Source organism: Cercospora kikuchii, assembly GCF_019650295.1.
Source record: "Cercospora kikuchii DNA, contig_00003, whole genome shotgun sequence".
NCBI classification, from domain to species: domain Eukaryota; kingdom Fungi; phylum Ascomycota; class Dothideomycetes; order Mycosphaerellales; family Mycosphaerellaceae; genus Cercospora; species Cercospora kikuchii.
In genome coordinates, this window is record NW_025408584.1 from 1074893 (window position 1) to 1090341 (window position 15449).

Genomic DNA, 15449 nt, shown 5'->3' on the forward strand with positions numbered 1-15449 from the left:
CTGGATGATATGTTCCAACTGCGATCGCTGGCATCTTCCGCAGCCATGCGAGATTCCGCTCCAACAATGCACTCAGTGCGGCAACTATGGACACATCGCGCATTACTGCCCAGTCAACCCGCTGCCATTGAGACCCATGAGAAACAATGTCCAGGCTCCTCCGCCAGCAGCTGGTGCTGATCGCAAACGCAAGCGCGAAGACGAAGAGGAGAGTAACAAGCTGATGGTCAAGCTGCCGTTGGCGGTGCTCGACATCAAACATGTTCACCCATGTGAGTGCAGCCCCACGATCGATTTGCCGTACCAGTTACTGACACGCTACAGCACTGCTTGCGCAGATTCGTAGAAGCTTGGTGAGTGAGGTCACTCAGCTACTCCAGCAACATACGCGCGACGACATCCTGGCTTTGTTCCTGCACAGCGTTCCTCTTCCGCCGTCTGGCAGTCGCCATGAGGGCGGGAATCGCCCTGTCAACCAAATGGGACAATTCAGACCCAGCAGTAGTTATGCTTCGACGAAGGTGTCTGCGCAGCATGTTGGCCCCTCGCCATCGGCAGAGCAAGTGGCTCGTGTTCCGGTCACACCAATCACTGCGAAGAAGGCAAAGAAACATACCGGACAGAAGCCATGTGCAGATTGCAAAGCCAGACACCAGAGATGCAGACACACCACTGCCGACTGCGAACGTTCGGCAGACGCTCCCGCTTTGCCAGAGTCTGTCGATCATGCTACGCTGCAGCCAGCTCTTGACCAGCAACTCGCCTTGGATTCCGGGCTTCAGCAGAGTCAAATCGAAGACGTGTTCACCAACCAGCCGATGCTCTCTGGAGCTGAGCAAATGGGCACAATTCCGTCGGGTCTTACCCTGAATGCTCCAGCTGTCGAATTCGTTCCCCAGGACACTCAACAAGAGCAGGCATGGATGCTCAACACAACCGTGGGCGATCTCAACATGCTAGCCGAAGCTGCGCAACAAGTGAATGCTCAACTGGGGCAGACTCCATCAAACGATCACGTCCAAGTTCAAGCCGATGTCGAGATCCACCCCTCGAGTGAGCAATTCAATGCCATGGACTTTAGCCAGCTTCTCAACAGTGACTCTGCGGGTCTTCACACAACCGGCGATGTACACGATGGGCAGTTTCATGGAGTGCTTGAGCTTCCATCAGAAGCCGAGCAGCCGAGAAAGCGTTCCACTCGAAAGAAGAGTAAGCCACGTACGTCCTGCGTCTACGCGCGTGCTAATTGATGCCAGAGACGTAGAGATGCTGTGACTCTGTCTCCGCACTTCAGTCCTCAATATGCTCTCTCTCACCCAACCTGCAATGATGGCATTCTTTTATTGCTCTGTGATTACAGCATTACTTCGACGACGGTGCCATTCTTTGCGTCAAGGGCAATCATCAGCGGCCCAACGGAGCTGAGAAAAGGCCGGTGATAGCTTCAGTCTGTGCGCCATGGACAGCGTAATTAATTATAGACGCTGCTCGGAGTAGCGCGCAGAATTACTTGCTTCGAGATAGATGCCGTAGCAGTGGGCGTAATCTGCTTCTGATGCTCCTCCGTAAGGACGCGTATTGCATCGTGTCTGCTGCCTTCTCGGCCATGTAGACCAATGCTTAATAGGATGAATCCTCATGGCATCGCTTTACAAATCTTCGATCGTTGTCAATTTTGCTACTCAAAGTGCTCGCTCAATGATGTCTGCTTCACACTTTCCATGTTTTCGGGGACATTTTTGTCAGCCTTGTCGAGCTATCTAGTGTCGACGAGTCGCACATGCAATCCTTCGATTCATAGAGCGTTACATACCCGCGTCGGGGCGACGGATGCAATATCCGCTTGATATCCAAGATGCATGAAGATTCCGCTGGAGTCTTTTCCGAAGTTGTCGGAAACAGCACGCCATTGACGCCGTCCTCGGCAGCAGCCCCGCTCGAGCTCCTCTTTACCAACCAAGACCCCCATGGCGCAAGCATTGGGGGCTATCGAATTCAGGCGCATCTATCTCCCGACGTAGCAAATCTCAGTCATCCTGCTAGAGAAAACTTGTCAAGATAAGCCAGCTCACCTCTCTTTATGAGTTTCCTCCAGCCCAAACACTTCCTCCGCACACTGAACAGCTTCGTGAAAGCAACACCCGCATCCTCTATCTTGACTCGAGCGACGACGCGAAATATGGCTACTGCTATGGGAAAGCGCCTTGAAGGCAAGACGATTGTTATCACTGGAGCTTCTTCTGGCATTGGGAAAGCCACCGCGCAAGAGTTCGCTCGCACGTCGCCGAAGAACCTCAAGATCGTCCTTACAGCTCGCCGAATCCATGCGCTGAAGCAATTGGCAGCAGACATCAACAAAGAAGTAGGAGATGGCGTTAAAGTGCTGCCTGTTCAACTGGACGTCAGCAAGCCAGAGGAAGTGAAACAATTCATCCCAAACCTCCCACAAGAGTTTCAGGACATCGACGTTCTGGTCAACAACGCCGGACTGGTGAAGGGAGTGGACAAGGCAGGCGAGATCAAGGACGAGGACATTACTGTGCAATTTGCGACAAATGTGACAGGCCTGATCAACATGACGCAAGAAGTCCTCAAGGTCATGAAGAAGAAGGGAGAATCGGGAGCAGGAGATATCATCAACATTGGATCGATCGCTGGTCGTGAACCATACCCTGGAGGAAGCATCTACTGCGCTACGAAAGCTGCTGTGCGATCTTTCACAGACGCCATGCGAAAAGAGTTGATCGCGACAAGGATAAGAGTTATCGAGATTGATCCCGGTCAGGTGGAGACGGAGTTCTCGGTTGTGCGATTCTACGGTGATAAGGAGAAGGCCGATGCGGTGTATAAGGGTGTCACGCCTTTGACGCCAGATGATATTGCTGAAACGATTGTGTTTTCCGCCGGGAGACCGGAGAATGTGGTCATTGCTGACCTGCTCGTCTTCCCTAACCACCAGGTGAGTTACTCCAATAAGCTTTCAAGCCGCTTTGGTACGCCTAAGAATCATGCTGACTGTATGCATAGGCGGCTGCTACAGTCATGCACAGGCGATCGTAGACATGCTGTTTCTAACATGTGTTTGATAGGCTGGCGCAGGTATACTGCACAGGAAACCAACTTCCAAGATTTAGAAGTGTATATACCTCTTTCAACCTGGAGCACTTCTCCTGAAGGTTCCTCAAGCTTGCGAATTGCCGCGATTTCGAAACACTGTGACTGGATTTGACTTCGCACGGGGACTCACCGCCATTGGAGGCCAAGACGCATCCTATGCAATGGATCCACTATGAGTCACTAATTTGCAGTTATATTCGCAGAAGAATGGTTTGTAGCATGGATCACGTGCTCGTAAGTTGTCCCAGACAATGTACCACTTGCCAAACATACACTTACATTCCACAGCTTTAGCTCAGTGGTAGAGCGTGGGATTGCAGTTAATGCAAGTATCCTAAGGTCACTTGTTCGACCCAGTAAGTCTCTGCTATGTCTGCCTGCTATAGGCCTCTACGTGTGCAAATTCTAATCAATTGTAGGGTAGGGAGCTCTCTGCATCCAACTTTTTGACACTTTTGCTCCCTCTAGTGCCTTCAAACGTTGTAGTTGAACTTTTGTTTTTGACGCGATCATGTCACAGGTAGCCTGCTTCAAGTTCATTTGATCGTTCGCGGTGCAGCATTCGTTGTGTTGTGTGTGATTGTGTCGCGCCTGCGCACAGACGCCAGAAAAGTGGGTCCGCCTGAGTGAAGCTTACGGAAACAGCCTCAGGCACCACAATCGAACTGAATACCATATTCTCGGAAACAGATCTTTCCAGAACACAGTTCTGATGCTCAAACGTTTTGACGTTGGTTCAAGTTCTGCTGAGCGTTCCTCGGCGTCAATATCGTGTCTTAGAATCACGGGTCACAGCAGATGAACATGGATGCTTTTGGTGTGCGCAAGGAGTTTCAACAGGTTTCGGACGAGTATTGAGCTCAGCAGTGCTGGCGCCTGTATAGTGGCGATCTATCTTGAGGGAACATGATACTGGAGAATGATTATACAAGCCAATCTTCCAGCGATATTTTCAAGCATTGATCAAATTGCCACGCTCCTCTACTTCTTTGCGAAGAAGGACATGATGTTTCCCTGTCCGGGCTTGCCACCCTTCTTTGCGGCGGGCTTGTTTGTCGAGGGGGCTGGCGCAGAGGTCTTTGGCTTCTTCGGTGCAGGCTCTTCCTCCGAGAACGACTCCCATGCAGCCTCTTCTCGAGTGACTAGCGAGTATTAGCATAAATTCGAAATAGAATATAGAACCAGATGCAACATACCAAGATACCCTTCTTCATCCTTGACAGTCTTTTTCTTCATGACTCTGCGCCTGCCTCTTCTCCTGCCGTTCTCAACAGTCACCTTCTCATTCGGCTCTTCTTTGGCTGCAGGCTTGTCAATGGCACCTTCGTCATGGGCTTCTTCCTCTTCCTCTTTCTCGGCTTCCGGCGTGGGCGCAGCATCTTCCATCGGCTCGTCATCCATGTCCATCATTGCTTCGAGATCCGCTTTGCGATCTTTCTTCGTTGGTCCACTAGGTTGTTTCGCATCCGGCTCTTCGGCCAGACCACTTCCACCATCATCGTCATCATCGTCTGAGAACCCTGTCATATCGACATCTTCAGCTGGAGCAGGTGTGGCTGCTTTGGAGCTCTGCTGAGATTCCGACCTTTTCGCGTTGGCAGAGGCCGCTCCTTTCGCAAAGGATTTGAAGATATTTGATGTATCTTTCTTCGCTACTGTGGTCTTGCTCGTTGTCGTCTTCGCAGGCTCTGTTGCAGCTTTCGCAGACGCATTCGAGGCCGTTGAGGCTTGTTTGGTCAAAGTCGGAGGAGCAGCTGCTTTTACTGGCTCAGCCTTCTTCGCCGGGGCAGGTGCGGCTGGAGGAGGTCCATTCCGTCTCTCCCTCCTCTTCACATTTGGATTCTGTATCACGCCATATTGTTTCCAATCTTTTAGAGGATCCTCCGATGCATAGTCTGTCATGACTTTCCGATTGCATTCGGTTAATGTCTGTATATCGCTTAAGCCGTTGGCCTGCAGACTGTAGATGTGTATCCCTGTAATTGCATCGAACTGTGCTTTGGCTTGTTCCAAATTCTCCTCCTTGACAATCATGATAGTCTTCACCAGTGTCGAGTCCCGCTCATCCTCGTCTGACCTCTGAAAGGAGCTACTGGGTAGCGGCGGACTGCTCTGCATAACAGTGTCTTCTCCATCATTTTGGCTTTGCGTTCCGTTCGTCTGAGTGCTCGATTGTTTCGTGCCCGTGACAAGATATGTTGCGTGTACACTGCCCGGCTTCTTCGTGTTCTGCTTTCGGTGGAACTCATATAGCATCCTGGTCGACATCAGCTCCTTCTCCATGTCCAGCATCTTGCTCTGATTCCATACTGCTTGGCCAGGTTGCTATGCACTTTCAATGCCCGGCTCAGATTGCGATAGCTCACCAACTGTTGCTCATTGAGCACGCTGGCTGCGAGGTACTCGTTGTAGTCTTGCGCCATCTTTTCGGAACTCCCAAATTACGTGTCTGGAGAACAGACTCGACGACGCGTAAAGTGGATGGTGGAACGCGTCGCTCGGTGTCGGAACTTCGGGCGCTAATGGATGTACTCCTGCTTCTCCCACGCACCTCCACGCCAAGACCTTCGACTCTATCCTTCTCCTATACATTCTCGCCATGGACGGCGCGGAAGACGACGATGATCTCAAGCTCATCAAGGCATCTGCTGGACTACTCGCAGATCTCGAATCTGACCTACCGAAAGTGTTATGGCACGAATCCAAAACCCCATCTGCCGGAAGAAGGGCGCACAAATATGTCAAGAGACGTGATCTGAATCGGCTTGTTCAACTTGTATGCCCTCTGGAAGCCAACAGATGAGCCTCGCTTATGGCTTGTTGTAGATTGAGCCATTTCAAGGCGAACCACAACTTCTCGATGCGAAGCTGAAGACCATCTTGCCACCGTTAGTGGATGCCTATCTGGAATACCTTCGATACGGCGCTGCGCAAGATTCCTCTCATCATGACTCCCAATCTGCTATATGCACTCTGCTCTACACGCTCTGTAAAGTTCGCGGGTACAAGATCATCGTGGGGTTCTTGAGCAATGAACCAAAATACCTCGAACCGATCCTGCAAAAGCTCGAGCAGACTGTAACTGCAACGAGCGAGGAAGCAAACGCTTGGCAAGTCCCATATGTGCTGCTGTTGTGGTTGTCTCACCTCCTTCTTGCTCCATTCGACTTGAGCTCTATCTCCGCGACAGAATCTCCGGCAGATTCGACAACCTATCTACAGCTTCATCAATTGCCACGGCTAGCGAAAAGAGTTCTTCGGGTTGGACTGATTTATCTCAAGTCTCCCACAAAAGCGCAGGATGCGGCTGCTGCGATGCTCGTGAGGCTTTCTGTGCGACCTGATATTCTCGATGCACGCCTCGGAAATGCCTTGCTAGACGCGAAGCTGCCACAATTGTCCACGGCCACCGCCAGCACGACCGACACGTACGAAGTCTTAGGTGCTTTGAAGCTGCTCGCTGGCATCGCTGCAGCTGCAGAACTCAGTCATCTGGTGCCGGCCATATATCAAAGCTGTGAGGAAGCTTTCGAGGACGAGGCGAATGGTATCCTCAGCTCAAATGCTGTGGCGAAGAAGATTGCGATCAAGACTTTGCGCAACATCGCTATCTTATCGCTACGCTCAGCTGGCTCAAATGGGAATTTGCTCGACTTCCTCCAATCTACAGATGTACTCGAGAACGTCATCGACTATCTCTTGCGATCGTTAGCAGACAAGGACACGCCGGTCCGGTATGCCGCCGCCAAAGCTATCAGTCTCCTCGTACTCGAGCTAGATCGTGACATGGGACACGAAGTCATCCAAGCCGTCTTGGACTCGTTCAAGGAGGATCTGCCTAGGTCATTGAGTGGCATGGACTTCGCGACCGCCAATCCCTTAAGATGGCATGGACTAACCTTAGCTCTGGCTCATACCTTGTTCAAGCGGTCTGCTTCGCCAGAGCAGCTTCCCGACATTCTCGACGCACTGATCTCAGCCTTACAGTTTCAACAGCGTACAAGTACAGGTACCATGCTGGGCACCAACATCCGTGACGCTGCGAATTTCGGCATCTGGTCGCTAGCCCGAAGATACACCACTGAAGAGCTGTTGTCAGTTTCTGCGAACAGCTTATTCAAGAGCAATCGAATGGCGGAAGAAGACTCCATTATACAAACTCTGGCAACTCAGCTCATCCTATCCGCGTGCCTCGACCCGGCCGGCAACATTCGAAGAGGGTCTTCAGCTGCACTGCAAGAAGTGGTTGGCAGGCATCCGAACAAGGTCATTGAAGGAATCTCTCTTGTGCAGATCGTCGACTATCAGGCCGTGAGTTTGAGAAGTCGTGGCATGATCGACGTAGCCAACAACGCTGCCGCCCTGCATCCCCGCTACTGGCAAGCTGTCCTCGATGGACTTCTGGGCTGGCGTGGCCTAGGTTCTGCCGATGTATCCTCGCGCGAGGGTACTGCGTCTTCGGTCACGAGGCTTGCTCTGAACACACCGGGATCGATTTCGACTGACGTACTGCAAGATGTCCTCAAGCTGATCGAGGCGTGTCCAGCTCAAGAGGTAGAACGACTTCATGGTCTAGCTCTCGTTGGTGCGCAAGTCACAGAGGCCCACACACCTTCAGCCATGAGGCACATGAGATCACTTCGAACTGCATTTGAAGCCCTCCAAGCAGCTGCTGAAGATTTCTCGCCGCGCGTACTGCGATCTGAATATCCCGCAGCTCTTGCGCGATACTTGACGGCATTCTGCCATGCACTTGAGATTGATGCAGGTCACAGCTCAATTTGTGACAAGGTACTCATCGACAGCCTAGACGAGACTGCCGAACGGCTTCTCAATCGTCACAATCTGGTCGTCATACCCGATCTCGTTCGCGCCATGCTCAAGCTCAAGCGAGCAGTGCAAGCACCTCTTGGTTGCATAGAATCTGAAACCTTGGCCCAACCTGTTGCGAAAGATGCGATGAAAAGCACATTGCAGAATGCTGGCCGAGCCATGGCGCTTGGCGCTTTGGCATCGTCTTACGCTCCTACCGGACTTATGGGCAACGAGGCAGTAGTCGCAACTACAACTCTATGTGCACTACTGGATTCTGTCAACGTGGATTGGCGCATTATGGGCGCCCAAGCACTCCATCTGGTAGTACAACGCGTGCAAGACACTGACTCGATTGACTCAAGCATTGCTCAGATGCTCTGTGGAGCGATGCATCGAGGCTTGAATGACTACACTATCGACGAGCGTGGTGATATCGGCTCCTTGGTAAGACTCCGGTGCATTAGCTGTACGTCCCAGGTCTTCGACACTCCGGCTTTCAGCTCGCACGAGCAGGCAATTCAAACTTTGGAAGCAGATATCTATCGATTGTCTTTGGAAAAGCTTGATCGGGTCCGGCTGCAAGCAGCACAATGTTCCAGTCAGCACCTGATAAAGCAAGTGCCTGCCACAGATGTGGCCAGCGTATCATCACCAGCTTACTTCCAACTCGTGCTTGCGCCACTTTGGCGACACGACCCTCCAGGATATGTTCAGCAAGCATTGATGCAGGGGTGCATCTCCTGCGCGGGCTCAGGTGCTGAGCCTCTACTCCAAGCTTCACGTCAGGTGCTAGCCAGCGGATTGCAAGCAGCGGATACAACGATACTGGAAAGGTTCTTCTCGACGTTCATAACAATTGTGAAAGAACAGCTTTCTACACCCACAACGAATTTGCAACCTGCACTCGCGTTTCTGGCCTTCCTTCTAGATATGCAACTCCCACAACGTCTTGTCTCGTCCTCAACGTTCAAGTGGCGGAACTTACTCTCCGTTGTGCAGAAGTCGCACCACAAGTCGAACGAAATCCCGAAGATTCTGGCAGCTGTTCATGTGTACACTGGGCTCGCTGATGTGCCAGCGATACGTATGGAGACGATGAAAAAGCTGCTGAGCATGCTGAGGACCAACCCTTATCCCCATGTCAGGATAGCAGTGGCAGAGGCGTTGTATGTCATCACGGCAGATGAGGCTTTGCTGAAGTGCGACTGGGCGAGACCAGCGAAGGAGAATGCACATGCTGTCGAGACTCTTGCGAGGTATGCTCAAGAGACTTGAACGGCTTTAGTTAACAGTATGAGATCTTCAGCTAAACGCGAAAAGTCACTACTACGAGCACGGTCTTCTGAAGCCTGGCAACGAGTAATCACGTTTCTTGAAGTGACATCTGAGGTGAGATGCACGGCCGTCGCCTGAATTGGGAACAGGAATCAAGCTTGGAATGCGCGTCCGCAGATGGTTAGACCACGAGAGTTGAAGAGACATCTCGAAACATCAAGTGTCCGAAGCAAATGCCAGTGAATGAACATGGTCAGCGTGACAGTGCATCACGCGCTCAAGGAAGTTCAGCAGGGGTCCATGCGCGCATGCGCGCCTCCAAGTCACTTTCAACGGCAGCGCTCGAGTGCGCCCAAACAAAGTTCCAACCGCCGCATCAACTTCGAGCTTCCAAATAGACATTCATCTTCTAACTACAGTGGCTATCTAGATTGTCTTCGCCGAAAAGCCTGAACATGGGCGACCATCGCCTAGGAAAGGGGTAAATTGTGCTGAAGCGATATCTTGAAAACATGAAGACTGATATCAGGCAGACCTCCTCTCGTGAAGCATAACCTGCCCGACCCCTTCACAACTGATGCCACGAGAAAGACCCTCGTCGAGTCGAACCGACCTTCGATCTTCAGCAATGCTGGCGCGTGGCGCCCTTCGCAGAATACACATGCAACGACAGCAGCGCCGCGTCCGTCGCCATCGTCCAGCTTGCAGTTGCTGTCCAGGAGAGACGCCACGCACACGGTCGCAGTGTCGAGCTCTAGGACGCCATACCTTCCTACAATCCAGTGGTCGCTGCCAGTGGCCTACATGTATCCTTACAGCAAATACAGAGAGTATCTACGAGAGCGACTGAATATGCGCCTCCACATTGATCCCATTCTCGAGGCAAGTACAACTAGAATCTTGGGCTTTCAGATCATTCAGCTATATCCGTCGCTATACAATTGGCTGACCTTCTCTCTACCAGATCTTCCCTCGCAACACCACGCTACCAGCCCGCACAGCAGGCTTTCTGGGGACGCGCATCCTAGTACACCTCGACATGAAAACACTCACTCTCGCCCAACGAGTGTGCCGTTACTTCAATAAGCTGATCACTCTGTCGCCTCACCTCCAACGCCGCCTCTGGTTCCAAGGCTGCTCCGACCAGTTCTTCCCGGACCTTCGAGAAATCGACTTACCGGATTTCCTCGATCCTTTGATCGAGAACATTCGTGCCGAACTCGATTTGTTCTACCACTACGATCCAAAGAACATGATACAGGTCATACTGTACGCTCCCGCGCGTGAGAAGGTATCATTGTTCTATGCGTTGGAAGCGAGCTGGCAAAAGATGTTGGTAATGAGGAGTGCTGAGAAGCGGAAGTATTGGCGCGTTGTGCTCCCACCATATGGGCATATCAATATGGGCATTTTTGATACTGCACCGACGTTCGGACAGATCATAGATGCGATTATTGATGTGCTGACGTATGGTGGGCGCAAGTACAAGGTGATCGTTCCGGCTTGCGGGTAGACTGCTTTTTGGGTTCACAACAGAAGTGTGCTGGCGCGATAGATGCAGGGATGAGGCACAGTGCTTGGATACGGGCCTTTGTTGGATGCGCAGCTCACGTCGGTGATGCACAGTGCGGAAGAATAGGGCTGTCGGGTATCGAGGACTGCAAATCCGGATGCAAGGGGTCTGGAGCTGCGAATCGACGCATGCAGTCTCAAAGTGTGCTGATGAACCTCGCTTTGGTACAGCTAGATCGCAGTCCACCGCACTGGATATGCTGAAGCCTGATTGAGCTGAAATGAATACCGGTCATAAAAACAGAAAGCTGCCCGAATTCAGCCTGCTCCGTAAATGCCGTGATGTCTCTGCTTCCTGGCTTCCCTCTGAGCACAATTGCGCTGCAGGGGAGCTTCGGAGGCACGACTGTCCCTCTTTCAGCTAGCAAGAATCAAATCCACCAAAGCACCCATCGTCACTGTCTGACTCCAGTCCATCGTCATAGGAAATACATCATAAACGCACGGTGTGTCCTCATCCTCAACTTGAACGATCAACTCTCCCACTGCCCGCTCGCTGGGCCAAAATACCAGCATATCTCTCCAACTTCCCCTGCCCAGATTTGCCAACTTGCTCTTACACGCAAACCGAATCACATAGTCCGTGGCGTCCGAGTACCTGCGCTTGATCCAAGCATTGATTGCAAGATTCGAACGAAAAAAGGTGAAGAATGGATTGAGGTATGGTCTTGGAAGTCGGTCTGAAGTTGGCAATTGAACCCAGAGGTTGCGTCGGAGATGTGGTGAATTGCGAATCACATCGAACCAAGCTTTAGTGACTCTGGTGCAGTGCAGTAGAGTGCGGCTGTTGACGTGGTAGAGGATGTTCTCGAGGATTTCCGGGTTACTTAGGGCTGCGTTGCTTGCAGGAGAACGACTGGTGTTGCGATCTATGAAATTCAAAGTCAGCGATCCGGTGAACACGATCGACTCATGAAGTGAACTTCGTACCCATGCTGCGATTTGGCAGTTGAGCACCGACTTGGCGTTTGGGGCGAAACGGTAGGTCTGATGTCGCTAGCTGGCCTTGCTCAGGTGTGATTGGGGGCGACAAAGGCATCAACAAGTTGCCATCCTGCATTGGATGAGTGTTGGATGAGGCTGCGGCCGAATGTCGCTGAGCCATAAATCCTGGTGGCGCGTGAAAAGGCTTGTTGATCGTCATCGCTACGGTTGCTGTGATATGTGCACGAGAAGTGCTGTTTGCTAGGAATTGAAGGATGGGTGAATTGCAAAGTGTTGATGCTGCGAGGAAGCGGGCTGGAGAGAGGTCTCTGAACACATCACACTGACCTTCAACTGAGGGTGGAGCACCAAGGATGAATCACAGCGCCACATGCATTGTCGTGTGATGACACATTGTGCTCAGATGCATGTGAGTCGTAGGCAAAATGCTCAATGACTTGTCTATCCAACCACATAAGGCTTTGATCCAGGTTTGAATAGTAGATGTGGTTTCCTCTCTGCGAGATCCAGAATCGTTTGCGCAAAGACCGAATTCGCCCAGGCAAACCAGCTTCGGGTGTAGTCCTTGATCTTCTCCACGTTGACACTCTCGTGCACCAATCCCAATGGACTCGCCTTCTTGACCGCTTCCAAAAGCTCCGAGATCTCTTCGTCATCATCGCTAGTCATCGCCTGAATAAGCAACGACATCGGCCAAGCATTGTGCAAACCAACATGCGGGCCTCCAATGCCCTTGAGGGCTTTACCCTGCAGGAAGTATGGATTGCCTTCTTTCGACAAGATCATCTTGCGAGTGTTCTGGTAAGTTTGCTCTTCTTTCTTGACGAATCCGAGGTATGGCAGTGCGAGCAAGGAAGGCACGTTCGCGTCGTCCATTAGCAGAGAGGAGCCATAGCCATCGACCTCAAAAGCGAAGACCGAGCCCCACTTCTTGTGTTGAACAACGCCGTGCTCCCACACACCTTTCTCAATTCTTTCACCTCGTGCCTTGAGCTCTTCGCCCACTTTAGGCTTGCCCGATGCGGCGATGATTTCTGCTGCCTTCTTCAATTCTACTGCCATCATTGCATTCGCTGGGATGAAGAAGCCAAAAATTGTTGCATCATCACTCGGCCTGAAAGCAGAGCGAATCAAGCCAGTGCCGTAGTTCAACGGGTTGCCGTTACCTGCCAAGTTCAAAGTCTCGGTGCCAGTATTCGTATTTCTCTGGAAACGATACGTTTGCTTGACAAAGGAACCAGTCTTCGGATCAAAAGTTGACTGGCTCTGTTGGTCAAGCACTTTGAGCAGACTTTCCAATGCATGAAACCAGCGCTGTGTCAGGAACGCTGTAGATCCAGTGTGTTCGTAGAACTGATTCCCCAATCTCAAGAAGTGTGCCAAGGAGTCCAGCTCGTACTTGCACTCGAACACCTGGCTGGGCTCGTATGCCGGGTGCACATTGTCACCTTGTCCATTATCGCTCGGCTTCAGCCTGCTCGGCGGAGGTGGCTGAAAAGCATTGCAATATGGAGACTCAATCACATACTCCGCCTGTGTGTTGATCGCACCCAAAATCAAGTTCTCGATCTTCTTGTCCTTCTTCGCCAGCGGTTGGTATTGCGCCAACTGATTTGTCGAGTCACGAAGCCATGATGCTTGGATGTCACCCGTCACGATAAAGCTCTGTGGTCCCTTCCAAGCATCTGTTTGCCCCAAAAACAATTGCTGCATCTTATTTGATTCCGCCTGCTTCTCTGTGCCATCCACATGCCATTGTACAGTCGTATCGATCGTATTCGGAAATGCGTTCTCGAAAATTCGCGCGAGATCGGAATCCACCAGCGAGTGACTCAGATCTTTGATGATCTTCTCTACGAGGTCCGATTCGAATGTTCGGCAGTGTTTCGAGGGTCGCTGAAAGGGAAGAGCCATGGGGCCGTCGCTGAGCGGCTGGCTGCGCGACTATCAGTCTACAGGCGCATGGGATTGATCTAGCTGTGCGACTCTGTGCTTACTGTGGAAACCGCGCATAATGTTCATATGCCGGACAAGCTTCCTTGTATTTTGCTTTGGGAATACCGCTATCGCTGGATGCTGCCACCTCGAGGAATGGACTGGCAAGGGCAGCCACTGTAGCTGCTATAGTCGTCTTCATGATGCCGCGCTAGCTTTAATAAAGCTTTTGGATGGTCCGAGTATCCAAAGGAAAAGGCTTCAGCCAGGTAGAGAGCTGCTCGACCAGGTTCTGACTCGCGATTGTATCATGCCTCTGCAGTATGGCCTGCCGGAATGGACGCCGAGGAATTGGCAAGTCGCTGGCTGCGGCGCTTGATTCGGCCTCACGAGCAATGAAATGGCATCGCCGTAATCTGGAACACACGTTGATGGCGTAAAAGAAGAAGTCGCGGCCTGTGAGGAGCAATGCCTTGTCAAGGAAGGAGAGGTGAGGTCCATTGCTGTGAAGATCGCGGCCCGCTGGCGTTCCCTGCCCTTCACCAACACCAGTGGTGAGACAACAATTCAACATCAATACTCAAGCATGCAACATTTCTGAGAGCACGTCAAACGAATTGTAGTTTGTATGCAGCTATTCCTTAGAATTTCTTCATCAACCAAACTGATCGAGAACAGCAAGATTTTCTTGTGCGTCGGAATGAGGTTCAAACCAGCTCCGTCCCGTTCGCGCGACACGCCATTGCATAGTCTCTTATGCACGAAGTATACTCATCAAATCTTGTATGCGAATTATACAGCAGGTATGAGACTCGTAGAATGCGCAGTCTTGTGTCTCCCTGCCTGTCACTCCGCTATCTTCAGCTCCAGCAAGCTCTTCCACCCCTTGTGGACCTGTTCGAATGCAACAGCAAATCGACGACGCATTTCCTTCGATTCCAGCCCGGCTCGCTCGCAGATACCACGCCTGCCTGAAATATCGAGGACGATGACAGGACATTTTCTCATGCAGCCAGGTACGCAGCAGATGCAGGTAGGTGATCCAGTACGCCCCGTGTCACGTTCAGAGGCCAATTCATGCTGTGAATGAACCTCCATCAATGACGAAGTAGCCCGCTCAAATCCTCTTTCTCGGTCTGTGATCATGTTCATCGCCTCAACCCATCTAACCGCGCCCAGCACCATGTGGTCTCTGGCTCACGAGGCGCACAATACGGTTGCAGATAGCGTGCATAAAACACTCTTCTATCAAGCACTAGGCCTTCGGCATATGCATGGCTAGCCACTCTTTCGACTTGGTGATAAGCCAGGCTCACGAACCGCCGTTTCCATGCGTGTCCCACCTCGATACGATCAATCAGCGATCGGAAGCGAACGGGCACAGAGCCAAGCCACTGGAGAACGACATCTTCTTTTGCTGTCTCGAAACGGAAAATAGTGCCGCTGCTGTAATACTGCTCACAGAGTGCTTCTCGAGAAGAGTGATCGAGTTGAATGATCGCTGGAGGTCGGTAGGCGGCGGTGATGTCGATGATCAGTTCCGAATCGACAGCTGTGACCAACTCGTAGATGCGCGAGAAGAGCTCAGGTGGTAGATCGTGGACTCTGCTGATTAGGTCGTCCATGTCGTCCGTGTCATCCATGTCGCGCAAGAGTGTGTTGATGTTGTTTGATGATAGGATTGCGAATGGAACTCTGTGAGCTGTTCTTGAACTCGTTCTTGAAGGCGGAAAGCGATGACCCTGGGTTATCGAGTGTCATGCGTGTGCGCATGGATGATGCAAGATTCT

General features: G+C 51.7%; 7 protein-coding genes across 8 annotated transcripts; 3 read left to right on the forward strand and 4 right to left on the reverse strand.

The window, feature by feature from the left end:
- Positions 1–4: 4 nt before the first annotated feature.
- CKM354_000482300 (uncharacterized protein) lies at positions 5–1250 on the forward strand (the record flags this gene model as incomplete). Its single annotated transcript, XM_044800072.1, has 2 exons — positions 5–272; positions 325–1250. The coding sequence occupies 2 exons, from the start codon at positions 5–7 to the stop codon at positions 1248–1250; spliced, it is 1194 nt and encodes a 397-aa protein (XP_044656007.1).
- Positions 1251–2080: 830 nt separating this feature from the next.
- CKM354_000482400 (oxidoreductase) lies at positions 2081–3060 on the forward strand (the record flags this gene model as incomplete). The annotated part of the gene is made up of 2 exons (XM_044800073.1): positions 2081–2959; positions 3028–3060. The coding sequence occupies 2 exons, from the start codon at positions 2081–2083 to the stop codon at positions 3058–3060; spliced, it is 912 nt and encodes a 303-aa protein (XP_044656008.1).
- Positions 3061–4098: 1038 nt separating this feature from the next.
- Positions 4099–5540, reverse strand: CKM354_000482500 (uncharacterized protein; the record flags this gene model as incomplete). Its single annotated transcript, XM_044800074.1, has 3 exons — positions 4099–4259; positions 4314–5374; positions 5428–5540. 3 exons carry the CDS (start codon positions 5538–5540, stop codon positions 4099–4101), a joined length of 1335 nt encoding a protein of 444 aa, XP_044656009.1.
- A 176-nt stretch (positions 5541–5716) lies between these two features.
- On the forward strand, positions 5717–10720 carry CKM354_000482600 (uncharacterized protein; the record flags this gene model as incomplete). 2 transcript variants are annotated; one of them, XM_044800075.1, is made up of 4 exons in its annotated part: positions 5717–5893; positions 5944–9188; positions 9741–10089; positions 10172–10720. In XM_044800075.1, 4 exons carry the CDS (start codon positions 5717–5719, stop codon positions 10718–10720), a joined length of 4320 nt encoding a protein of 1439 aa, XP_044656010.1. The 2 variants fall into 2 exon arrangements, with proteins under 2 accessions (XP_044656010.1, XP_044656011.1); XM_044800076.1 differs by lacking the exons at positions 9741–10089; positions 10172–10720 and having other exon boundaries at positions 5944–9207.
- A 416-nt stretch (positions 10721–11136) lies between these two features.
- On the reverse strand, positions 11137–11923 carry CKM354_000482700 (uncharacterized protein; the record flags this gene model as incomplete). The annotated part of the gene is made up of 2 exons (XM_044800077.1): positions 11137–11648; positions 11710–11923. 2 exons carry the CDS (start codon positions 11921–11923, stop codon positions 11137–11139), a joined length of 726 nt encoding a protein of 241 aa, XP_044656012.1.
- Positions 11924–12165: 242 nt separating this feature from the next.
- On the reverse strand, positions 12166–13861 carry CKM354_000482800 (uncharacterized protein; the record flags this gene model as incomplete). The annotated part of the gene is made up of 2 exons (XM_044800078.1): positions 12166–13660; positions 13722–13861. The coding sequence occupies 2 exons, from the start codon at positions 13859–13861 to the stop codon at positions 12166–12168; spliced, it is 1635 nt and encodes a 544-aa protein (XP_044656013.1).
- Positions 13862–14807: 946 nt separating this feature from the next.
- Positions 14808–15302, reverse strand: CKM354_000482900 (uncharacterized protein; the record flags this gene model as incomplete). Its single annotated transcript, XM_044800079.1, has 1 exon — positions 14808–15302. The coding sequence occupies one exon, from the start codon at positions 15300–15302 to the stop codon at positions 14808–14810; it is 495 nt and encodes a 164-aa protein (XP_044656014.1).
- Between the last annotated feature and the right edge of the window lie 147 nt (positions 15303–15449).